Genomic DNA, 26,732 nt, shown 5'->3' with positions numbered 1-26,732 from the left:
TGATATGTGAAAGGAGTGATATGAGAAGTTGTGGTTAATAGAAAAATTACTGGTAAGAAGGTAAGTAATGACGATTTTTCAAGCCAATTTAGGCTGAAGATAACAAATGTGTAATCTCAATTGTGTTATTTGTAATAAGTTGCAATCAGTATTTATAATCTGTTGTGTTATTTTTGTAGTATTTCTCAGCAGCCTTGATATAGGAATAGAGAAGGCAAATGGATTGAATCTGGAATTTTTTTCTGGCTGAGGCAATGGAGTTAGGGAGATAAAAATATTGGCAAGAAATGCCATTTGCAACAACATGGATAGACCTAGAAAGTATGATGCTAAGTGAAATAAGTCAGTCAGAGAAAGACCAATATCATATGATTTCACTCATTTTTGGACATTTAGAAACAAAACAAATGAACAAAGAAAACAAACAAAAAAAACCCTGGACTCTTAAATGCAGAGAACAAACGAGAGGTTGCCTGAGGGAAGGTTGTGAGGGAGGGGTGAAATACATAAGGGGAAACAAGAGCACAACTTACCTTGATGAGCATTGAGTAATGTATTCAAATGAACCACATTGTACATCCAAAACTAATTAACACTACTTTATTATGCTTCAAAAAATATATTGGCAAAAGAAACTGAAGGCTCTCTCCAGGCAAAGCTGGGAGTAACCATGTAAAAATTTAATTTTCATTTATTTTTTGTTACATTTTCTTTCAGTGTTTTTCTACATAGACAGCTATATTTTAATACTTAAAAGTTTAAATTAAAATTTAAAATGTAATTTTAGAGTCCTTTCAAGGTTTATCTATGTTTTAACATATATTCTTTTGGTTGCCAAATAGTATTCACTTGTATGGATATGCCACATTTATTTATCTATTTATCAGCAGATAGACATTAGAGTTGTTTCCACATTTTGGCCATTATGAATAATGCTGTTGTAAACATTTATGCACAAGTTTTTGTGTGGACATATATTTTCATTTCTCTTCATTATATACAAGGACTAGAATTTCGGGGTCATGTGGTATTTCTATGTTTAACATTTTGAAAGACTGTCAAACTGTTTTCCAAAGTGATTGAATCATTTAACACTCTAATCAGCAATGTGTGAGGTTTCTGATTTTTCCACATCATTGTCAACACTTGTTATTTTCTGTCTTTTGGATCCTAGTGGACATTAAGTGGTATTTTGTGGTTTTGATTTGCATTCTTCCAATAGCTAATAATGTAAAGCATCTTTTCATGTGCTTGTTGACCATATACCCATGGAGAAATATCTAGTCAGATCCTTTGTCATTGTTTTAAATTGGATTTTCTTTTTATTATAGAATTGTAAAAGTTCTTTATATATCCTGCACACAAGTTTCTTTTTTTTTCATAAAATAATTTTTATTGGTGTTCAATTTACCAACATACAGAATAACACCCAGTGCTCATCCCGTCAAGTGTCCCCCTCAGTGCCCGTCACCCACTCACCCCCAACCCCCACCCTCTTCCCCTTCCACCAACCCCAGTTCATTTCCCAGAGTTAGGAGTCTTTATGTTCTGTCTCCCTTTCTGATATTTCCCACACATTTCTTCTCCCCTCCCCTATATTCCGTTTCACTATTATTTATATTCCCCAAATGAATGAGAACATATAATGTTTCTCCTTGTCCGATTGACTTACTTCACTCAGCATAATACCCTTCAGTTGCATCCACTTTGAAGCAAATGGTGGGTATTTGTCATTTCTAATGGCTGAGTAATATTCCATTGTATACATAAACCACATCTTCTTTATCCATTCATCTTTCGATAGACACTGAGGCTCCTTCCACAGTTTGGCTATTGTGAACATTGTTGCTAGAAACATCGGGGTGCAGGTGTCCCAGCGTTCCTTTGCATCTGAATCTTTGGGGTAAATCCACAACAGTGCAATTGCTGGGTCGTAGGGCAGTCTATTTTTAACTCTTTGAGGAACCTCCACACAGTTTTCCAGAGTGGCTGCACCAGTTCACATTCCCACCAACAGTGCAGGAGGGTTCCCTTTTCTCTGCATCCTCTCCAACATTTGTTGTTTCCTGCCTTGTTAATTTTCCCCATTCTCACTGGTGTGAGGTGGTATCTCATTGTGGTTTTGATTTGTATTTCCCTGATGGCAAGTGATGCAGAGCATTTTCTCATGTGCATGTTGGCCATGTCTATGTCTTGCTCTGTGAGATTTCTCTTCATGTCTTTTGCCCATTTCATGATTGGATTGTTTGTTTCTTTGGTGTTGAGTTTAGTAAGTTCTTTATAGATCTTGGAAACTAGCCCTTTATGTGGTACGTCATTTGCAAATATCTTCTCCCATTCTGTAGGTTGTTTAGTTTTGTTGACTGTATCCTTTGCTGTGCAAAAGCTTCGTATCTTGATGAAGTCCCAATAGTTCATTTTTGCTTTTGTTTCTTTTGCCTTCGTGGATGTATCTTGCAAGAAGTTACTGTGGCCAAGTTCAAAAAGGGTGTTGCCTGTGTACTCCTCTAGGATTTTGATGGAATCTTGTCTCACATTTAGATCTTTCATCCATTTTGAGTTTATCTTTGTGTATGGTGAAAGAGAGTGGTCTAGTTTCATTCTTCTGCATGTGGATGTCCAATTTTCCCAGCACCATTTATTGAAGAGACTGTCTTTCTTCCAATGGATAGTCTTTCCTCCTTTATCGAATATTAGTTGACCATAAAGTTCAGGGTCCACTTCTGGGTTCTCTATTCTCTTCCATTGATCTATGTGTCTGTTCTGGTGCCAGTACCACACTGTCTTGATGACCACAGCTTTGTAGTACAACCTGAAATCTGGCATTGTGATGCCCCCAGATATGGTTTTCTTTTTTAAAATTCCCCTGGCTATTTGGGGTCTTTTCTGATTCCACACAAATCTTAAAATAATTTGTTCTAACTCTCTGAAGAAAGTCCATGGTATTTTGATAGGGATTGCATTAAACGTGTAAATTGCCCTGGGTAACATTGACATTTTCACACACGGGGGAGTATCTTCTGATTCTGTATACTTTAAGTCCCTTGACTTGCCCTGGAATTTGTCAGTCTAGCTGGTCTTCTGGGGGAGGGGCCTGTTGTGCTGATTTTCAGGTGTTAGCACTTGGGCGAGCTGCTCTGCCCCCTGCCGGGTGCAGGGCTCAGTGGGGGTTGTTTACCCTGTGAGGCCCCTGGAGGAACAACCCCAGTGGTTCCTGCAGCTCTGGAAACCTGGATTCAGCTCCAGCAGGAACTACTCAGTCTGCAGGGCCTGGAGGCTGATCTGTTCAGCTCCGGGCAGGTGCGTCCTTGCTGTCCTGGCCCTCCCGGCCTCTGCCTGTCCGGGGGGGGGGGGGTGGGAGGCCGTATCCTGGGCTGTGTCCCGGCGCCCTGTGCTCCCTGTGCTCCCGGTCTGCGCTGTTGGATTCGCGCTCCCGGTGGCGCAGCCCCCTCCGCGGAGCCGCCGCCTGAGCCCCTCTGAGCCGCTCCCGGAGCCGCGCAGCCCCCTCCGCGGAGCCTCTTCCTCCGCCCGAGCCCCTCCGAGCTGCTCCGGGCCAGGCAGCCCCCTCTGCAGAGCCGCCGCAGGAGCCCCTCCGAGCAGCTCCAGGTCCCGCCGTGCGCGCTGCAGCCCTCAGGGAGCTCGGCGCACTCTCCTGCATGCGCCGCAGGTGTCTGTTAGTGTCCCAGGGAGCCCGAGGGCATTCCTGCCCTCTGGGGTCCTGCTCTAACTCCCTGGGAGCCCCTTTCCGCCCGGGAAGGTTGGTGCAGCTCCTGCTTCTCTTGGACGGGGCTCTCCTGTCCTGGGGACACTCGCCCCGGCCTTAGTCCGGCTCCTCGCGGGGCCCCTCCCCCTTGGATGCCTTTTGTTTCTTTCTTTTTCCCCGTCTTCCTACCTTGATAGAAGCGCGAACCCTTCTCGCTGTAGCATTCCAGCTGTTCTCTCTTTAAATCTCAGGCCGAATTCATAGATCAGGATAATTTGAAGGTTATCTAGGCAATCTGGTGGGGACAGGTGATTTGGGGACCCTACTCTTCCGCCATCTTGCCCCTCCTCCTGCACACAAGTTTCTTATCAGATATTTGATTTGCAAATATTTTCTCATCAAAGGCCACATATATAATTCCATGGGATCGTGAATTATGTGGAATGTCCAGAATAGGCAAATCTATACAGACAGAAAGGTAGATTAGTGGTTACCAAGAAGTGGGATGGAGGAATTGAAAGTGACTGCTAAAGAGTATGGTATTTCTAAATATTCCAAATTAATTGTGGTGATGGTTGTGTAGCTTTGTGAATATCTTAAAAATCACTGAATTGTACATTTTAAGTGGTCAAGTTATATGGTATTGTGAATTATATCACAATATAAGCTGATGCAAATATACCTTTAAAATTACACTGCATTAATACAGCTTTTTAACATAACTCTATTAATTGTTCTTCAAAATACTTTTATTGGTGTAAAATATTTCATCATAATAATGAAGGAATTTATTTCACCATTCCTCTATTGTTAGATATTTAGCTTTGTTTCTACTTTTCTGGTGTTATGATAAATTGATAATAAATAGTTGTGCAGGGACGCCTGGGTGGCTCAGCGGTTGAGTGTCTGCCATCGGCTTGCGGCTTGATCCCAAGGTCCTGGGATTGAGTCCTGCATCAGGCTCCCTGTGAGGAGCCTGATTCCCCCTCTGCCTATGTCTCTGCCTCTCTCTGTGTGTTTCTCATGAATAAATAAATAAAATCTTAAAAAATAATAAAATAAAAAACCAGTTGTGCAGATCTCTGATTATTTCATTAAAGTACATCCCTAAAATTTGGTTATCAGAAAAAAATTATATGAACATTTTATGGGTTTTATATGTTACTAAGTTTCATAAAAACAATGTATGAATTTAAACTTATAACAGCACCTGTTTCAATACATCCTTACCAATACTAAGTACTATAATTTATAAAAATTGGCTATTATGGTAAACAAAAAGTGATATTTTGGGTTATTTTAATTTGCATTTCTTTGTAGTGAATTTGAATAATTTTCATGTTTGTTCTTCATTTTAAATTTTATTTGTTGATTGTTTGTATTGTTTACTCATTTTCTAATGGTTGTATTTTTTTTCCTTTCTGATTGGCAATATCTTTGTAAATTAAGGGTGTTAAATTTTGAGTGTTACATATTTTGCAAATGTTTCTAGTCTTTTCATATTGAAGGAAATATTTATAATTAGTGCTTTTTATATAAAAATTAGGGCAATAATGTCTTTTTTAATCTACAAACATTTTAAGCAAATTTAAAAATATGTCATCAATTGTTAATTTCAAATTGTAAATAAATGGTCATTTAATTTAAACAATATTGGGGAGATGGAGCATTATGCATCTGAATTCTATGGAGTGTTATGCACATGTATTCTCTATAAGGTCTACAGAAATGGAAACACATTATAAGGGCTATTAGTCAAGTTGTATAAATTATATATAGAACTTATGTGAATAATATGAGAGTGAAAAATTTAATATCTTATTCACCAGAGCAAGAACTTAATTCTTTTCTAGTCTGCCCCTTAGCAGTCCAGGCAACAATCTATATGCCTCCCTCAGAATACTGACCTGAGAGATGCAGGAAATGTGTAAACTACTATGTTTCTGTTTCCATGGTGAGAGATGATGAAGCTTCTGGATAATCTGAAAGGTTGAAAAGTGAAGGTGATCAAATGACCCTTTTTATTTTATGGGCGGGTATTATTTCACTGGTATATTTCATTTTTTTTTCAATCCCTGAAGACAGTAGATATCTGCATATCTCTAAAGACTGGTGTGCTATCCCAAAGCATTTGTAACCAGTTGAGATTTTCATATTCCAAAAGTAGTCAGGTTGATGTACTGTAAAAGAAGATTATTTTATTTATAAGCATTATCTGATCTATAATAATGGCAGATATTAGACTTAGACAGCTGTGATAACAACTCAACATCATCTGGCTTTAATGGGATGCTTTGGGTCTTGCTACTCAAAAAATTATCCTATTTCATGTTTTTCTACTGGACATATTGAAATAGCTATTAAAGTACTTTTGCTGTTGCTGTGTTCTAAAAAGGACTAAGGCATCCAGAAAGCAAGAGGCTTTAGAATTAACAAGCAACATCATTTATGGTACACATGTTTTTGTTTCTAATATGAGCATTTTGGAGGAGTAAAGTACTTTTGAATCAGCTTGCTTAATGTACTGATAATCACTTTCTTTATACTCCTTGCATAATATTATACTTGGCAGTTTGAGATTAAAAAAAACAAGTGGTGGTGGAATAGGGAGACTCTGGGCATGTCTTGTTCCATGAACACAATGAGATAACCATCAAACCATTCTAAATACCCCAGAAGTAGAACTGAAGACTGACAGAACAAACTCCACAAATAAAGGAAGAGAAGAGGTCACATCAAAAAAGGTAGAAAGTGGGGAGACATGGTTTGTGGGAGAAATGGATCACAGGTGCTGCAGAGGGGAGGGAGCCATGTTTGTAGAGAGAAGCATGCTTGCTCACACGTGCATGCACACGCAAGAGAGAGAGACACACACAGGGGAATGCACAAGAATGCTTCCCCAAAGCCTTTGGCTTGGAAAAGGGGAGGAGCTGAATTTCATGAATTCTTGCAAAAAGCAGAGCTTAAAGCCTGGAGTTTTATTATTTTTTTTTTTTACTTCTATGGAAGGGAACAAGACAGAGATGTCCACACTCACCACTATAATTTAACATAGTGCTGGAAATCTTAGCCACCACAATCCGACAACAAAAAGAATTAAAAGGTATCCAAACCAGCAAGGAATAAGTAAAATGTTCAGTATTTACAGATGACAGAATACTTTGAATAGAAAACCTGAAAGACTACCAAAAAATTGCTAGAACTGGTACACAAATCTAGTAAAGTCACAGGATACAAAATCAACATATAGAAATATATTGCTTTTCCACACATCAATAATGAAGTAGCAGAAAGAGAAATCAAGGAATCAATCCCATTTACAATTGCATCAAAACCCATAACATACCTAGGAGTAAACCTAACCAAAGAGGTGAAAGACCTGCATACTGGGTGTTATTCTGTATGTTAGTAAATTGAACACCAATAAAAAAAAAAAAAAAAAAAAGACCTGCATTCTGAAAAGTAGAAAATACTGATAAAAGAAATTGAAGATGACACAAAGAAATAGACATTCTATGCTCATGGATATTGGAAGAACAAATATTGTTAAAATGTCTATACTACCCAAAGCAATCTATGAGTTTAATGCAATTCCTATCAAAATACCATCAGCATTTTTCACAGAGCTAGAACAAACTATCCTAATATTTGTATGGAATCACAAAAGACCCTGAATAGACAAAGAAATCTAAAAAGAAAAGTAAAGCTGGAGGCATCACAATTCTGGACTTCAGGTTATATTACAAAGCTGTAATAACCCAAACAGTATGGTATTGGCACAAACACATAGACGAATGGATGAATGGAACAGAATATAAAACCCAGAAATGAACCCATAACTATGAGGTCAATTAATCTTTGACAAAGCAAGAAAGAATATCCAATGGAAAAAAAGACAGTGTCTTCAACAAATGATGTTGGGAAAACTAGACAGCAACATACAAAATAATGAAATTGGACCACTTTTTTACACCAAAGGTGAAAATAAATTCAAAGTAGATTAAAAAACTAAACCCTGAGACCTGAAACTTTAAAAATCCTAGAAGAGAATACAGGCCATAGCAAATTCTTTCTGGATGTCTCCTAAGGCAAGGGAAAGAAAAGCAAAAACAACAACAACAACAACAACAAACTATAGGGACTTCATCAAAATAAGCTTTTGCACAATGAAGGCAACAGTCAACAAAACTAAAAGGCAATCTATGGAATAGGAGAAGATATATGCAAAATGACATGTCTGATAAAGGATTAATATCCAAAATATACAAAGAACTTATAAAATACAACACCCAAAAAAAAAAAAACCCCAAAAAACAAAGAATCCAGTTAAAAATGGGAAGAAGGCATGAGTAGATATTTTTCCAAAGAAGACGCCCAGATGGCCAATAGACACATGAAAAATGGTCAATATCACTGATCATCAGGGAAATGCAAATCAAAACTGCAAAAAGATATCACCTCACATCTGTCAGAATGGCTAAAATCAACCACACAAGAAACAGCCAGTGTTGGTGGAGATGTGGTGGCGGAGAAAGGGGAACCCTCTTGCACTGTTGGTGGGAATGCAAACTGCTGCAAGCTGTTCTGGAAAACAGTATTCAGGTTCCTCAAAAAGTTAAAAAATAGAAATAACCTACAATCTAGCAATTGCAATCTTAGGTATTCACCCAAAGAATACAAAAATAGGGGATCCCTGGGTGGCGCAGCGGTTTGGCGCCTGCCTTTGGCCCAGGGCGCGATCCTGGAGACCCGGGATCGAATCCCACATCAGGCTCCCGGTGCATGGAGCCTGCTTCTCCCTCTGCCTATGTCTCTGCCTCTCTCTCTCTCTCTCTCTGTGACTATCATAAATAAATAAAAATTAAAAAAAAAAAAGAATACAAAAATAGGAATTCAAAGGGATACATACATCCTGATGTTAATAGCAGCATTATCTACAATAGCTAAATTATGGAAATAGCCCATGTGTTCATCAATAGATGACTGGAGAAAGAAGATGTGGGGTGTGTGTGTGTGTGTGTGTGTGTGTGTATACAATGGAATGTTAGTCATAAAAAATAATGAAATCTTGCCAATTGCAAAGACATGGATGGGGCTAGAGAGTATTATAGTAAGCAAAATAAGTTTGTCAGAGAAAGGGAAATATCATATGATTTCACTCATGTGGAATTTAAGAAACAAAACAAATGAGCAAAGGGGAAAAAAAGAGACAGAAAGAGGCAAACCATGAAAATAGGTGCTTAAGTATAGAGAAGAAACTTATCTTACCAAAATGCAGGTGGATGGGAGAATGGATTACATAGGTGATGAGGATTAAGGTGTGCACTTGTTATGAGCACAGGGTGATATATAGAATTGTTGAATCACTATATTGTACACCTGAAACTAATATTGTACTATATGTTCACTAACTGAAATTTAATTAAAAACTTAGAATGAATGAATGAATGAATGAATGAATGAATAAAAAGGTAGCAGTGATTGTCCCTTATAGTTTTTGGTTAGTACATTCTCCTTTATGAAATCAATGTGCCATTTAGAGTACTTCCATAACTGTGAGATCTAGATCCCAGAGTATAGCTGCCAGTCAGGATGTAGCCACCAGGAGGCTGGAAAACTTTCATGCCACTGTGTTAAACAGACAGATTCCAGAGCCAAGGTTGCTTTGTTCCATAAAGAATAGAAAAGTAAAAGTAGCTTTGAGAATGTCTGTCTTTGGAATCACAGCTCCATGGTGGGCACAACATTCTGTCTTATCTGGAATCCCAGGTTTAGGGTGTTCTTTCCCTTAAGTCTGAACAGAAAGCAAGTGTATTGATCCAGCTCTTCAGTGAAGGATATATAGAAAATAACTCATGTTTGTCAAACATCTTGAAGAGAAAAATAGGCAGTAAATGCTTAAGCATACATCTCATTCTCACCTGTATATTTGTACCAAAAAGGTGATTGATAAAGTGTGAAAGGCAATTCTGGAAGTGCAATGGGCTATCTGCCTTTCTGCTCCTTGCTGATGGTTGGTATTTCAGAATTTGGTAGGTATGATTTGACAATACACTTTTTCAGAAATTGACTTAGTATCCTGCTAAATGGGTTTTGTTAGCTTTTTACCACTGCAATGCACACTCTTATTTGGCACAGAGTGCTTCCTCCCAGTCATTAATTGATCAGGCTTGCAGACATTGAAGCCTGAGCTGAAAAACTGGATTATCAACTTCATGGTATCACTCCTGGCATTGATCGAGCTAAGGCAGCAAAGGTAAAGTCATCATGTGGTGAGGACTAAATTGAAAAAAAAAATGCAGATACTTCAAAAAGTCATGCTATGCGTAATAGAAGACAAATGAAGAATTTGGGAAGTCAATTTGACTTCTACTATCTGTACCTATACTGCTTTCCCCACTCCTACCTGCTCTTGATGCCTGTGTTGTAGTGATTTCATCATTTATTCAATATACATCTACTTAAACCAAGAATGATGTAATTTTAGTATTAGTGTATGCTCAGTATTCATTCTCTTTCTGTATCATTCTAGATCTCCTCCTTTACTTTAAAATTCTATATTCCTACATAAACCCTGGATACCATGGGAAATGACCATAACAGTATGTGTATACTTCTTTCAAGTCGTTGGTTTTCAGAGATGGGGAAGTGTAGGGAAATGGACAGTGTGGAATCTGGAAGAACCTAGTGAGTTGAAACTGCTTCATGGCCTTATATAAGTCACCTTATCTCTTCAGCCTCAGTTTTTTCATCTGTAAAACAGGGAAATACTCTCTCATCTACAGTATTTTTATGATGCTCTCACCCAAATTATGAGTATCCTCTAAGGCTCTGTCATTTACACTCTATATTTCTCTTTTTCCATTCATTTCCTTATCCTTATACATGCATCTCATATTGCTTAGGTGATTCCAAATTTCACATTTATCTCCTTTTGCTAGCTTTATTTTCTCCCTTGATGATTTACATTTCTCATAGGTTTAACTGCCATCTCTATATGAATGAATCCCAGATCTCTCTAGCCAATGGGACTATTTCCAGTTAATTAAAATGTCTCCTGACTTTGATTCTTCTTCATTTCTAATGTTACCACCACTCATGAAGCCATTGTGACATATGCCCAACTATCTATTGCTCTTTCTGGTTTTTGTATCTCCAAATTTCAATCCATCCTGCATACTAGCAACTAAGTTATCTTTATAAAATTTATGTTTCTTTATATCAATATTACTCAAGACCAAAGTTAATAGCGATTTCTTTTTGTATCAAGTCTACAAAGCCCTCTACCATCTGTTCATATCTTACATCTCTAAGATTACTTCCCACAACCCACAATGCCAACCTTTATAGGAATGGATGGTTTCCTCAGTGATCTTGCCACATTCATGTCATACTTCTTACCTGCAATGTTGTTTCCTTATTTCTAGCATCTATCCAGATGTTACCCATCCAAATAACATATAGTTTAAGTACTGTCTCTTCCTCATAAGTTTCACTACTATAGCCCTTTATTAATATGATCAGTGTTTAAGCATCACACACACTTACCATGTGTGCCACACAGTACTTAGCTTGGGTGTAAGCCTACATTAGTTATGCAATTGCTATCATCACTTTTATGGCAATGTGCACATTAAGGCTTGTGTTAGACTTGTGTGCTTTTCCTATCCTTCCTTACAATTGCAAATTCCTTGGGGGCAGAGGTCACCTATTATTTATCTTCGTATCCTTCCACAGTACCTTGTCTGAGGAAATGTTTTCTGAATTAAACTGATTGATTGGAGACCTTCAGTATTTCAGGGAAATGTACCAATTCAGAACTGAGTGTTGGACACTGCAAGTAAATTGGTAAAATGAACATTCATGATATTATTACATGAGGTAAGTTTTTCAGAAGCTGTAGGTATGGTCACTTCCTTTTTACCTAGAAACTAGGGAAGAAGTCACTTGGAAAATGCCTAGTTACTTAAAGGGTAGTCCCTCCATACCTTAGTGTATTATGTTTGATACTTACAGGGATGAGACCTAGAATTTCTACTCTCAAGTAAAGTTAAATGATGAATGTGAGAATAGTTTGTTTACAGCCCAGTGGTCAAAATGCTAGGTGGGTGTGATAAGAGGTAACAACTGGGTGTACTTAGGAGAATATTTGATTAAAGATATTTTATTCCAGAGTAAGGGAGGCATATTTATAATGTGAATTTACAGTGGCTGCTCAAGTATAAAGAAAAAGAGCCATTTTGTGAAATATATCTAGTTGTGGTTATTCAGTTTGACTTTTAATTCCTCAGTATCAGATGGGATCACAGGACATCACACCTTAGAGCTGAGGATAGCTTAGAGATCATGCAATTGAAACTGAGGTCCAGAGAAGAGAAGGGACTTTCTAAAACTCATTCATTGAACCTAGTGGCAAAGCTGGGAAATGATTCCCATGCCAGGGCTTTATCCATGTTTTTTCATCATTCTATTTCTGATGAAAAAGGCATAGGAACTGAGGTAATTTTTTAAATGGACCTTAAAAAGGTCTATAAACTTAAAAGTAAATAGCAAAGAAGAGACACAGTGATTAAGCTTTTGGACTTTGGAGCCAGATTGTCACTTATTAGCTATGTGACTTTGGGCTTCTCTACATTTGAGTTTCCTCAATTGTAAAATGGGGTTATTTAATATTTACAATTCATAAAATGTTTATGACTCTTAAATGTGACAATGTCTATAAATTACTTTGCATAAAATAGCCATTCAACAAATGTTAGTTGTACCCTTAGAATCAAGCAGTTATCTACATGCAACCTTAGTTTGCTAGGGCTTCAGAGAATAATGAAATAAAGGTGACAATGTTTCTCGAATCAAGGAATTCCCATCCAGTCCCTTACCATCCAAATTCTTTGTTGGAACCAGGCTACTATCTTCATCACTTATCTTGGGGTCTCATGCATTACTTGTGACTTATGTGTACCTTCTACCTCTTCCTTCCTTGCCACCAATCTATCTAATCTTTTCTGACCAGTCCAGCTCATAGGAATCACTCCTCTTTGAATATATATATATATGTAACTTTATGGTTCTACTCATTTGGTCAATATTATATCCTGTATTGTGTTTTGTTAAGCAATTTTTCATGTATGTGTCTTATCTCCTCAAATAAATTTAACAAATGTTAGTTTCTCCCTCTCCCCTGTCCTTTACCTAAATATCCTTGGTCAATCAACCAGACATTCTCCCCCAAAATGGAACTAACTCCTGTAAACATTCTGAATAATGGAAAATAGCCTTTAGGAAAAGAGCCACTCAATTAATCATCCCAAATGTGTATTCATAAGTATAATTCATTGGAAGATCAGGTTGGTAACATGTTAGTATAAGCCTATGTATCTTGAATTCCTATATAGAAAGCTGGTAAAGAATTGACTTGGATTATGGATACTTCCATAGTTGGCCCTACCTGTTGTTACTCTGCATGGGAATAAATAAGGACAATTTAGTATCCCGAAGGAATATAGTCTGTGAGGTAGAAAACATGAATTTAACTTAGGGCCTTGCCTAAGTACTATGGTAGTATCTTCAAGTTCTTCATGGATGATCACGGAAGTCTGGTTAGGCTCAAAGAACTATGTGATAGGGTAATTTTTTTCTTTAAGCAAGATTCAATGGCTGTCTCTCACTGGTAGGTGATTGCACAGAATATCATCCATAGATGCTTCTAAGCAATATAGTTCTTGATATGAAAGCTCCCTTGTCTCAGAATCAGAGCTCTTATATACAGGATGTACCTGAAGAGTTTGAGTTCTGATGAAGAGAAGGGCTCTAACCAATTCTCTCAGAAGGTCCAGAAATTAGAGCAATCTCTGACATAGAATGGAAGTGTGCTTTGATAGGAGTATCACTTCATCATCTTCCTAAAACAGTATTTTCCTCACATGCACAAAAACCTGCACAAAAACCATCAGTAGTTCCCCATCACCCATATAATAAAGTTCTTAGTCTTATATCAAAGGTCCCAACCAATCTGACACCAATTTACTTGCTAACTTAATCTCATAATCATCTTCTATATGCAATACTATTTTGCAAAGTTTGCAGAAAATACTGAAATCAAGGTGACTAGGTCTCTGACTTCAAGGAATTCTCATCCACTCCCCCACCATTCAAACTCTTAGCTGGAAGTAGGCTACTTTCTTCAAGTCCACCTCACTTAGCTTGGGGTTCTATGCATAGCCTGTGGCTTTCCTTGTATCATCCGTATTTTTATTCTTTGCCACTAATTCAAATCCTATCTAATCTTAAGACCAAAATTCTACTTGTTCTGTAAAGCATTTCCTGACTGGCCACAGAATTCATTCTCTCTTTTGAATTCCTGTAGCATAAACTTCATGGTTCTATTTATTTGGTCAATAGCATATATTGTACTTTGTTAGGCAACTTTTCATATATGTGTGTCTTATTTCCCCCAAATAAATACAAAACCCTTGAGTGCACAGACAATAATGCATAATGTCTCTTATGATTCTAATGTCATAACCTTAGCACGTTCTCAACAAATACTAGCTTATTTATTCTGTTATTCTTCCTAATGGATTATTTATTATGGCAGCAGGGACTACAAGACTGAAAATAAATCAGAAGCCTCCTCTACCTTGAAAAGTCGCTAATTGTTTCAAACACAAAAGTTTTATCCAAACAAAATAGTAGGAAATTGCCCTATATAAAACACATAAAGGGGAAAGGAGAAAAAATAAGTAGGAAATGTCAGAAAGAGAGACAGAACATGAAAGACTCCTAACTCTGGGAAACGAACTAGGGGTGGTAGAAGGGGAGGTGGGCAGGGGGTGGGGGTGACTGGGTGACGGGCACTGAGGTGGGCACTTGACGGGATGAGCACTGGGTGTTATTCTGTATGTTGACAAATTGAACACCAATAAAAAATAAATTTATTAAAAAAAACTCAGGAACACACAGCAAAAAAATATAAAATAAAATAAAATAAAATAAAGCACATAATATACTACAGTCTAATTCAATGTTTTTCTGGATAAGTGTCCAGCATTTGATAAGACTAATTTTTCTGAGCCCTGGTTTATCATAAACACTAGAAGACTGAATTAGCAAGTTAAAGCAAATATTTGTTTTTGTATTAAGGAGATTTTTTTCTTGACAAAAAATCCATTCTGGGACATACTATATTAAAATTATTAAAATAGGGATTTGGGTGGAAGATGGCAGGGGAGTAGGTGGACCCTAGGTTTGTATCATCCCTCAAAGATAGGTAGATAATACGTATCAGATAAAGGGCTAGTTTCCAAGATCTATAAATAACTTATTAAATTCAACACCAAAGAAACAAACAATCCAATCATGAAATGGGCAAAAGACATGAAGAGAAATCTCACAGAGGAAGACATAGACATGGCCAACATGCACATTAGAAAATGCTCTGCATCACTTGCCATCAGGGAAATACAAATCAAAACCACAATGAGATACCACCTCACACCAGTGAGAATGGGGAAAATTAACAAGGCAGGAAACCACAAATGTTGGAGAGGATACGGAGAAAAGGGAACCCTCTTACACTGTTGGTTGGAATGTGAACTGATGCAGCCACACTGGAAAACTGTGTGGAGGTTCCTCAAAGAGTTAAAAATAGACTGCCCTACGACCCAGCAATTGCTCTGTTGGGGATTTACCCCAAAGATACAGATGCAATGAAACGCCAGGACACCTGCACCCCGATGTTTATAGCAGCAATGGCCACAATAGCCAAACTGTGGAAGGAGCCTTGGTGTCCATCGAAAGATGAATGGATAAAGAAGATGTGGTTTATGTATACAATGGAATATTACTCAGCCATTAGAAATGACAAATACCCACCATTTGCTTCAACGTGGATGGAACTGGAGGGTATTATGCCGAGTGAAGTAAGTCAATCGGAGAAGGACAAACATTATATGTTCTCATTCATTTGGGGAATATAAATAATAGTGAAAAGGAATATAAGGGAAGGGAGAAGAAATGTGTGGGAAATATCAGAAAGGGAGACAGAACATAAAGACTCCTAACTCTGGGAAACGAACTAGGGGTGGTGGAAGGGGAGGAGGGCGGGGGGTGGGGGTGAATGGGTGACTGGCACTGGGGGGGGCACTTGACAGGATGAGCACTGGGTGTTATTCTGTATGTTGGTAAATTGAACACCAATAAAAAATAAATTTATTTAAAAAAAGGTAGGTAATAATCAAATATTTCTAAATACCGCAGAAACAACCCTAAAGACTGACAGAACAAAGTCCACAGCTAAAGGTAGAGAAGAAGCCATAATGAAGAAGGGAGGAATTGTGGAAACATGGTTTAGGGGAGAAATGGATCTTGAGTGCTACAGAGGGGAGGTATTTGTGGTTGCAGAGAAGGATGAGAGAGAGTAAAACACACAGGGGAACACACAAAGGGAACATTTCCCCAAAGCTATTTGCTGATAAAATGAGTGGCTGATTTTCATGAGTTCTTGCAACTAGTGGGGCTTAAAGCCTAGAGTTTTAAAGGGCAGAGGGTTTAGATGGGATAGCACCCAGAGAGCACTGCATTGCTCCTGGAGAGAAGGCGGCAAAAAACCCAGAGGCAGACAACATGGAAATAGTGATCTGAAAAACACCTGGGACACACAAGAGGGAGAATATTCACTGTTCTCAGAGTGCTTCCCTAACAGGCCATATTCACAAGGATGTCTCTCTAGGGACAAGGTTGCTACTTGGCCCCATTTCCCTCCCTTGCCTCACAACATAAACACAGAACCACTTGCAGGAAGCAGTGTGCAGCAGTGATACTGGTTCCCTACCTTGCTTATACCAAGTCCCACACCCCGACACTCTGGTGAGATTGCCCTTCTCAGTCAAGCTTGCTTCAGTCTCAGTGGAGTGGGCCCCTCCTCCAGAAGACCTGCAGAAACCCCTGTACAAACCATGTCTCCCAACAGAGAGTTCTGCAGGGCTTCAGTTCTAGATGAAGCAGTATTAGGTCTCATTCTCTACATAAGCAGACCAGAGTTCACCTTCTTAAAACTCACTACATTCTGGTCAAGGACCAAACACTGTACACCATAGGGAAGGACAGTCTCTGTAGACGACTAGCTTGAAGAATAGAGCAGCCAAAACATAATAGCAGAGCGCATGCAGCACACACCAAAGATGCTCCTTGAAGTACCAGGCCCTGGACACTATATGGTGTCTTCTTCATAAAGCCATTACTTTCAGGAGCAGGAGACACAATTGTCTTTTCTAACATACAGACAAAGGCAGAGACAGACAAAATGCCAAGACAGAGGAATTCTTCCCAAATGAAAGAACAAGATAAGGCCATGGACAGAGATGGGCATGCTAGGTGGAGAATTTAAAGCAATGATCACAAGGATACTTACCAGTCTTGAGAAAAGAATGGAAGACATCAGGGAGACCCTTGCCACAGAGATAAAAGAGTTAAAAAAGAATCAATCAGAAATGAAGAATGCAATAAATAAGATTGGAAATAGCTTGATGAAATGAACATCAGGTTGCAAGAAATGTAGGAATGAATTAGTGATATAGAAGAAAAAAATGGAAAATTAAGGTGAACAAAAGAGAGAAAGAAGACTTATGCAACATGAGAATAGGCTTAGAGAACTCAGTGACTCCATCAAACATAACATTCATATTACAGGAGTCTCAGAAGAAGAGAAACAAAGTGGGGCATAAAATTTATTTGAGAAAATAATAGCTGAAAACTTCCCTAATCTGGGGAAGGAAAGAGACATCCAGATCCAAGAGGAACAGAAAGCTTCCATTAAAATCAAAAGAGAAGGCCAACGCCAAGACATTTCATAATTAAAATTACAAAATACAGATATAAAGAAAAAAATCTTAAAAGAAGCAAGTTAAAAGAAATCCTTAACTTATAAGGGAAGGCCCATAAAGCTAGCTGGAGATTTCTCAACAGTATCTTAGAAGGGAGTGTGGCATGATATATTCAACATACTGAATGGGAAAAATCTGTAGCCAAGAATATTCTATCCAGCAAGGCTATCATTCAGAATTGAAGGAAAGGTAAAGAATGTCCCAGATAAAGAAAAACTAAAGGAGTTCATGACTACTAAACGAGCCTTGAAAGAAATATTAAAGAGGTCTCTTTGAGTGGAAAGGAAGACGAAAAGTGACAAAGACAAGAGAGGATCAAAGAAAATCTCCAGAAACAATGACAAAAGAAGCAATAAAATGGCACTAAATGCGTATATATCAGTACTTACTTTGAATGTAAATGGACTAAATGCTCCAGTAAAGAAAAAGACCTATCAATATGCTGCTTATAAAAGACTCATTTTAGACCTAAAGACACTTGTGGATTGAAAGTGAGGGCATGGAAAAACATTTATCACAGAAATAGATTTCAAAAGAAAGCTGGAGTAGCAATACTTATATCAGACAAACTAGATTTTTAAAAAAATTCTTATATAAATTCAATTTAATTAACATAGTGTATTATTAGTTTCAGAAGTAGAATTTAGTGATTAGATTAGTTGTATATAACACCCAGTGTTCATTCCATCAAGTGCCCTCTTTAATGACCATCACCCAGTCTTCCCATCCCCCAACACACCTCCCCTCCAGCAACCTTCGGTTTGTTTCTTATAGTTAAGAGTCTTTTATGGTTTGTCTTCTTCTCTGATTTAGTCTTATTTTATTTTTCCTTACCTTCTCCTATGTTCATCTGTTTTGTTTCTTAAGTCACACATATGAGTGAAATCATGATATTTGCCTTTCTCTGACTGACTTATTTTGCTTAGCAAGGACAAACTAGATTTTATTTATTTATTTATTTATTTATTTATTTATTTATTTATGATAGTCACACACACACACACACACACAGAGGCAGAGACATAGGCAGAGGGAGAAGCAGGCTCCATGCACCGGGAGCCGGACGTGGGATTCGATCCCGGGTGTCCAGGATTGCGCCCTGGGCCAAAGGCAGGCGCTAAACCACTGTGCCACACAGGGATCCCGAGAAACTAGATTTTAAAACAAATACTGTAACAAGAAATGAAGAAGGGCACTATATCATAATAAAGGGGAAGATCCAACAAGAAGATCTAAAAATTATAAATACTTATGCACCCAACTGTATAAAACAGTTAATAAAAGTATAAAGGAACTAATGGATAATATGTTAATAGTAGGGTACTTAAACACCCCACTTACATCAATGGATAGATGGTCTATACAGAAAATAAACAAGGAAATGGCTTTGAATGACACACTGGGCCAGGTGGACTTCACATATATTCAGAACATTCCATTCTAAAGCAGCAGCATACACATTCTTTTCAAGTACACATGGAACATTCTCCATAATAGATCACGTATTAGGTAACAAAATAGGTCTCAACAAATACAAAAAGATTTAAGTCATACCATACAGCTTTACTGACCACAACACAATGAAAGTAGAGGTCAACCACAAAAAAAGATCTGGAAAGTACATGGAGGTTAAATAACATGTTAGTAAACAATGAATGGGTTAACCAGGAAATCAAAGAAGAAATAAAAAAATAGATGTAAACAAATGAAAATGAAAACAAGACATTCCAAAACCTTTGGGATGCAACAAAAGTGTTCCTAAAAGCGAAGTATATAGCAATACAAGCCTATGTAGAGAAGCAAGAAAAATCTCAAATCAACAACCTAAACTTATAACTAAAGAAACTAGAAAAAGAACAACAAATAAAAAAGCCAACAGAAGGAAGGGAATAATAAAGATTAGAGCAGAAATAAATAATATAGAAACTAAAAAATCTAACTTTACACCTAAAGAAACTAGAAAAAGAACGAATGAAGCCTTAAGTTAGTAGAAGGAAGGAAGTAACCAAGATCAAAGCACAAACAGAGACAAAATAGCTAAACAAAATACCAACGAATCTAGGAGGTGCTTCTTTGAAAAGATAAGCAAACATGACAAATTTTTAGCTAGATTCTCTAAGAAAAAAAGAGAGGGCTCAAGTAAATAAAAGCAGAAATAAAAGAGGAAAAATTACAACTGATACCATAAGATGTAGAACGAGTCATAAGAAACTAGTATGAACAACTGTACACAAATTGAACAAGAGGAAATCGATAAATTTCTTACAACCACTATCTTCTAACAGTAAATCACGAAGAAATAGAAAATCTGAATAGAACAATTACTAGGAAGTCAACTGAATAAGTAATCAAAAACCTTCCAGCAAACAACTGTCCAGGACCAGACAGTTTCACTGGTGAGTTCTATGAAACACTCAAAGAAAATGTAATACCTATCCTCAAACTTCCAAAAAGTAGAAGAGGAGGGAATGCTTCTAAATTCACTTTACAAGACCAGGATTACCCTGATATCAAAACCAGATAAGAACACAACAATAATATATAATTGTGGGCTAATATCCTTAATAAACATAGTTGCAAAAATCCTCAAGAAAATATTAACAAACCGAATTCAACAATACATTAAAAAGATCATACTGCATAAATAAGGGGGATTTATTTCAGGGATGTAAGGATATTTTTTTTGTACGGATGTTTCAACATTCACAAATCAATCAACATGATATACCACATTATCAAAATGAAAGATGAAAATCCTATGATCAAAAAAAAAAAAAAGAAAAGAAAATCCTATGATCATCTCAGTAGATGCAGAAAAGCATGTGACAATATTCAACATACATTTATAACAACTCTTAATAAGTGGGTATGGAGGGAAAATACCCCAACACAATAAAAGCCATATATGAAAAACCCACAGCTATATCATGCTTAATGGTGAGAAACTGATAGCTTTTACTCTGAGATTAGGAACAAGGCTTTATTTATTTATCACCACTTTTATTAAATATAGGATTGGAAATCCTTAAGGCAAGAAAAAAAAAGCCATCCAAATTGGAAAGGAAGATGTACCAAGGTCTTTATTTCAGATGACATGAAATCATATGTAGAAAAGTCTAAGGTCTTCACCAAAGACTGTTAGAACTAATAAATTCAGTAAATTTGTAAGATACAAAATCAATATACAGAAATGTGCATATATCTATATACTAATAAAATATCAGAAAGAGAAACAAAGAAAATATTCCCATTTATAATTACATCATAAAGAATAAAATACCTAGAAATAAATTTAACCAAAGGGACAAAACACGTGTACACTAAAAACTATAAGACACTGATGAAATAAATTGAAGACACACAAAAAATGGAAAGATACTCCATGCTCATGGATTGTAAACATCAATATTGTTAAAATGTCCATATTACCCAAAGCAATATACAGATTCAATGCAATCCCTATCAAAATTCCAAGTGCGTTTTTCAAAGAAATAGAAAAATAATTTTAAAATCTTCATGAAATTACAAAAGATCCCAAATAACCAAGGTAATCTTGAGAAAGAATAAGGGTGGAGGTATCATGCTCCCTGGTTATTTTGGTTTTGTTTTTATTGAAGTTCGATTTGCTCCCTGGTTAAAAACTATACCACAAAGCTATGGTAAGCAAAGCATTCTGGTATTTGCATAAAAACACACACACAGGGCAGCCCGGGTGGCTCAGCGGTTTAGCAGCGCCTTGAGCCCAGGGCCTGATCCTGGAGACCCAAGATCGGGTCCCATGTCAGGCTCCCTGCATGAAGCCTGCTTCTCCCTCTGCCTGTGTCTCTGCCTCTCTCTCTCTCTCTCTCTTTCTTAAATAAATAAATAAATAAATAAACTCTTTTTAAAAATACACACAGATCAATGGAAGAGAATTGAGAGCCCAGACACACACATATAGGCAATTAATATATGACAAAGGAGATAAGTATGCACAATGGAGAGAGAATAGTCTCCTCAATAAGTGGCGCTGGGAAAACCACACAGGCACATGCAAAGAAATGAAATTAGACCACTACTTTACACCATACACAAAAAACAACACAAAATAGATTTGACTTGAACATAAGACCTGAAAACTTTAAATTTGTAGAAAAAAACATAGGTAGTAAGGTCTTTGACATCAGTGTCATTGATGTGTTTGTATATTGATGCCAAATGCAAGGGAAACAAAAAGCAAAATAATCAAATGGGACTACATCAAACTAAAAGGTTCTGCACAGCTAAAGAATCATCATCAAAACAAAAAGGCAACCAATTGAGTGAGAAAAGATATTTGCAAGTCATATATCCAATTAGGGGTTAATATTCAAAATACATAAAGAACTCAACAATAAAAAAACTGATAAAAAATGGAGAGAGGACCTGAATAGACATTTTTCCAAAGAAGACGTACAGGTGGCTAACAGGAGCATGGAAAGATATTCAACATCACAATCATCAGGGAAATATAAATCAAAACTACACTGACATATCTCCCTTACACTAGTTAGAATGACTAAAATCAAAATGACAATAAATAACAAGTATTGGTGTGGATGTGGATAATAAGGAATCCGCATGCACCATTTGTGGGAATGTAAATTGGGATAGCCACTGTGGAAAACAGTATGGAGTTTCCTCAAAACATTAAAAGTAGAACTACCATATGATCCAATAATTACACTACTGGGTATTGACCCCCCCCAAATGAAAATACTAATTCAAAAAGATAAATGAACTTCTATGTTTATTGTAACATTCTTTACAATAGTCAAGATATGGAAGCAACCTAAATATACAAAATGGAATATTACACAGCCACAAAAGGATGAGACTGTATCATTTGAAAAAACATGGGGGGACCTAGAGGGTACTATGCTAAGTGAGATAAGTCAGACTGAGAAAGACAAATACCATATGATTCTATTCGTAAGTGGAACCTGTAAAAAAAGGGATAAACAAACAAAGTAGAATCCAACTCTAAATACAAAGAAGAACTGATGATTGCCAGAAGGGAAGGAAGTGAGGGGATGGGCAAAATGGGTGAAAGGGAGAGAGAGATAAAAGCTCAGAGTTATGGAATGAATAAGTCATGGGAATAAAATGTGCAGCATAAAGAATACAGTAATGATATTGTAATAGTGATGTAACAGGACAAATGATAGCTATACTTGTGATGAACATAGTATAAAATATTAACTTGAAAATCACTAAGTTGTACATCTGAAACTAATGTAACTTTGTGTGTCAACTAAAGTAAAAAAAAAGAAAAAGAAGTACACTACATAATGATAAAAGGATCAATCCAACAAGAGATATAATAATTATAAATATTTATAGACGCAACTAGAAGTACTGCACAAAGAAAATATTAATAGACATAAGGTAGAAATTGACAGTAATACAATAAATGTAGGGGACTCTAGCTCCCCACTTACATGACTGGATAGATCATCCAGACAGAAAATCAACAAGGAAATAGTAGCTTTGAATGACACATTAGACCAAATGGACCTAACTGATATATACAGAGCACTCCATCTAAAAACAGCAGAATACACATTCTTCTAAAGTATACATGAAACATTCTCCAAGGTAGATTGCTTGTTAGGCCACAAAACATTCCTCAATATATTTAAGAAGCTTGAAATCATGTAAATCATCTTTTTCAAACAAAACAATGAAACTAGAAATCAATTACAAGAAAAAACTAGAAAGAACAAAACCACATGGGGGCTAAGAAACATGTTACTACACAACCAATGAATCAACAACAACCACAAAAATAAAGAATACATGGAGACAAATGAAAATGAAAATGCAATAGTTCAAAATCCTTGGGACACTAAGCAGTTCTTTGAGGGAAGATTATAGCAATACACCTCTACCTCAAAAAAAAAAAAAAAAAAAAAAAAAAAAAGAAAAAGAAAAAGAAAAAGAAAAAAAAGAAAAGAAAAAGAAAAACTTCAAATAAACAACCTAATTATATAGCTAAAGGTATCAGAAAAAAAGAACAGAGACTATAAAATAGAAAAGATCAATGAAATCAAGAACTAGTTCATGATAGATAAATAAAATTGATAAACCCTTAGCCAGAACCATTAAGAAAAAAAGAGGACTCAAATAAATAAAATCTGAAATGAAGGAGGAGAGATAACAACCAACACCGCAGAAATATAAACAATTATATGAGAATATTATGAAAAATTATATGCCAACAAATTGGACAACTAGAAGAAATTAGATAAATTACTGGCAACATGCAATCCTCTAAAACTGAATAAGAAATAGAAAATCTGAAAAGACCAATTACTAGTAATGAAATTGAATCAGTAGTCAAAAAATTTCCAGTAAATGAAAGTCTAGGACTGGATGGCTTCACAGGTGAATTCCACCAAACATTTAAGGAAGAGTTAATACCTCTTCTCAAACTATTCCAAAAAAATGGAAAAGGAAGGAAAGCTTCCATATATATATATTCTATGAGGCCAATGTAACCCTGATACCAAAACTGAAGACACTATGAGAGAGAGAGAGAGAGAGAGAGAGAGAGAGAGAGAGAATAGGAAGAAAACTACATGCCAATATTCCTGATGAACACTGATGCAAAATCTTCACAAAATATTAGCAAACTGAATTCATCATTCACTATGATCAAGTGGGATTCATTCCAGGGGTGCAAGGGTGGTTTGATATTTGCAAATCAATTAATGTGATATATCACATTAGCAAGAGTAAGATTAAAAAGTATATGATCATCTCAATAGAGAGAAAGCAAAGACAACATACTTTCATGATTAAAATCTCTCAACACAGTGAGTTCAGAGGAAACATACCTCAACATATGGGTGATATATGAGAAACCCACAACTAACATCATACTCAATGGTGAAAGACTAAAAATGTTTCCTCTAAGATCAGGAACAAGACAAAGATATCCACTCTTAACCGCTTATAATCAATATAGTATGGGGAGCCCTAGCTACAACAATCAGACAAAAAATTGAATAAAAGGCATCCAAATTGGTAAGGGAGAAGTTAAATGGTCACTATTTACAGTTGACATGATATTTCATATAGAAATCCTTAAATATTCCACCAAAAAATTAGAACTGATAAATGAATTCAGTAAGGTCACAGGATACAAAATTAACATACAGACATCTGTTGCATTTCTATACACTAATAACAAAGTAGCAGAAAGAGAAATTAAGAAAACAATCCCATTTAAAATTGTATCAAAAAGAATACAATGGATAGGAATGAATTTAACCAAGAAAGTTGGTTGTATACCTGAAAACTCTAAGACATCAGTGAAAGAAACTGAAGATAACATAAACAAATGGAAATATATACAATGCTTATGGATTGGAGGGATTAACATTGTTAAAATGTCCATACTATTCAAAGTAATCTATAGATTCAATGCAGTGCCTATCAACATGTAATAGATCTAGAACTAGAAGAAATAATCCTAAAATTTGTATGGAGCCAAAAAGGACCCTGAATGGCCAAAATAATCTTGAGACAGAACAAAGCTTGTGGTATTACCACCTCAGATTTCAAGATATACTACAAAGTTGTAGTAAAACATATGGTACTGGATAAAAACAGACACAGATCAGTTGAATGGGATAGAGATCCCAGAAATAAGTCCACACACATATGATCAATTAATCTATGACGAAGGAGGCAAGAATATGCAATGGGGAAAAGACTACCTTTTCAACTAATGATGTTGTGCAAACTAGACAATTATATGCAAAAGAATGAAACTGGACCACTTTCTTACACCATACACAAAAGTAAACTCAAAATGGATTAAAATCCAAACTGTGTGACCTGCAATACAAAAATCCTAAAAGAAAATGTAGACAGGCAATGCGAAAAAAAGTAAAAGTAAAGTATTTGGACTACATCAAAATGAAAGATTTTTGCATAGCAAAGGAAACTATCAACAAAACAAAAAGGCAGCCTACTAAATGATAGTAAATATTTGTAAATTATATCTTATAAGGGGTTAATATTAAAAATATGTTAAAAACATATAGCTGAACACCAAAAAAATCCCACAAACAATCTGACTGAAAAATGGGCATAGGACCCGAATAGGTATTTTTCCAAAGAGATAAACAAATGACCAACGAATATATGAAAAGATACTCAATAAAAACCACAATGAGATATCACCTTAAATATTTTAGAATGGCTAGTATTAAAGGACAAAAAATAACAAGTCTGGCAAGGACATGGAGAAAAGGGAACCCTCATGCACTGTTGCTGGGAATATAAATTGGCACAAACCACTTGGAAAATATTATGAAGGTTCCTCAAACATTTTTATTTTTTATTATATTTTAAAAATTTTTAAAAAATATTTTATTTATTTATTCATGACAAACACAGAGAGAGAGAAAGAGAGGCAGAGACACAGGCAGAGGAAGCCCAATGTGTGACTCGATCCCGAGTCTCCGGGATTACGCCCTGGGCTGAAGGTGGCGGTAAACTGATGAGCCACCCGGGCTGCCCCATCAAACATTTTTATTTTATTTTATTTTATTTTATTTTATTTTATTTTATTTTATTTTATTATTTTATTTTATTTTATTTTATTTTATTTTATTTTATTTTATTTTTTATTTTTTTTAAATTTATTTTTTATTGGCGTTCAATCTACTAACATACAGAATAACCCCCAGTGCCCGTCACCCATTCACTCCCACCCCCCGCCATCCTCCCCTTCTATCACCCCTAGTTCGTTTCCCAGAGTTAGCAGTCTTTATGTTCTGTCTCACTTTCTGATATTTCCCACACATTTCTTCTCCCTTCCCCTATATTTTTTAATAAATATATTTTTTATTGGCGTTCAATTTACCAACATACAGAATAGCACCCAGTGCTCATCCCGTCAAGTGACCCCCCCGTGCCCGTCACCCATTCACCCCCACCCTCCGCCCTCCTCCGCTTCTGCCACCCCTAGTTCATTTTCCAGAGTGAGGAGTCTTTATGTTCTGTCTCTCTTTCTGATATTTCTCACACATTTCTTCTCCCTTCCCCTATATTCCCTTTCACTATTATTTATATTCCCCAAATGAATGAGAACATACACTGTTTGTCTTTCTCCG

The 26,732-nt window shown here is 36.5% G+C and overlaps 1 protein-coding gene across 3 annotated transcripts in view; it reads right to left on the bottom strand.

The window, feature by feature from the left end:
- Positions 1 to 26,732, bottom strand: part of ZDHHC15 (zDHHC palmitoyltransferase 15) — a 167,956-nt gene that overhangs the window by 6,422 nt on the left and 134,802 nt on the right. Inside the window, exons 11-12 of one of the 3 annotated variants that reach the window (XM_077887404.1) lie at positions 5,611 to 5,685; positions 3,502 to 4,165 (exon numbers count right to left, since the gene is read on the bottom strand). The exons of 1 other annotated variant lie outside the window; for it this stretch is intronic. In XM_077887404.1, coding sequence (XP_077743530.1) covers positions 5,639 to 5,685 — 47 coding nt within the window. In that variant the 3' untranslated portion in view covers positions 3,502 to 4,165; positions 5,611 to 5,638. Of the gene's footprint in view, positions 1 to 3,501; positions 4,166 to 5,610; positions 5,686 to 26,732 lie in introns of those variants that run through there. One more of the 3 variants, XM_077887403.1, reaches the window with a different exon arrangement.

The sequence above is a fragment of the Canis aureus genome, chromosome X, assembly GCF_053574225.1.
Source record: "Canis aureus isolate CA01 chromosome X, VMU_Caureus_v.1.0, whole genome shotgun sequence".
Lineage (NCBI taxonomy): Eukaryota > Metazoa > Chordata > Mammalia > Carnivora > Canidae > Canis > Canis aureus.
This window is presented reverse-complemented; position numbering and strand designations above follow the sequence as displayed.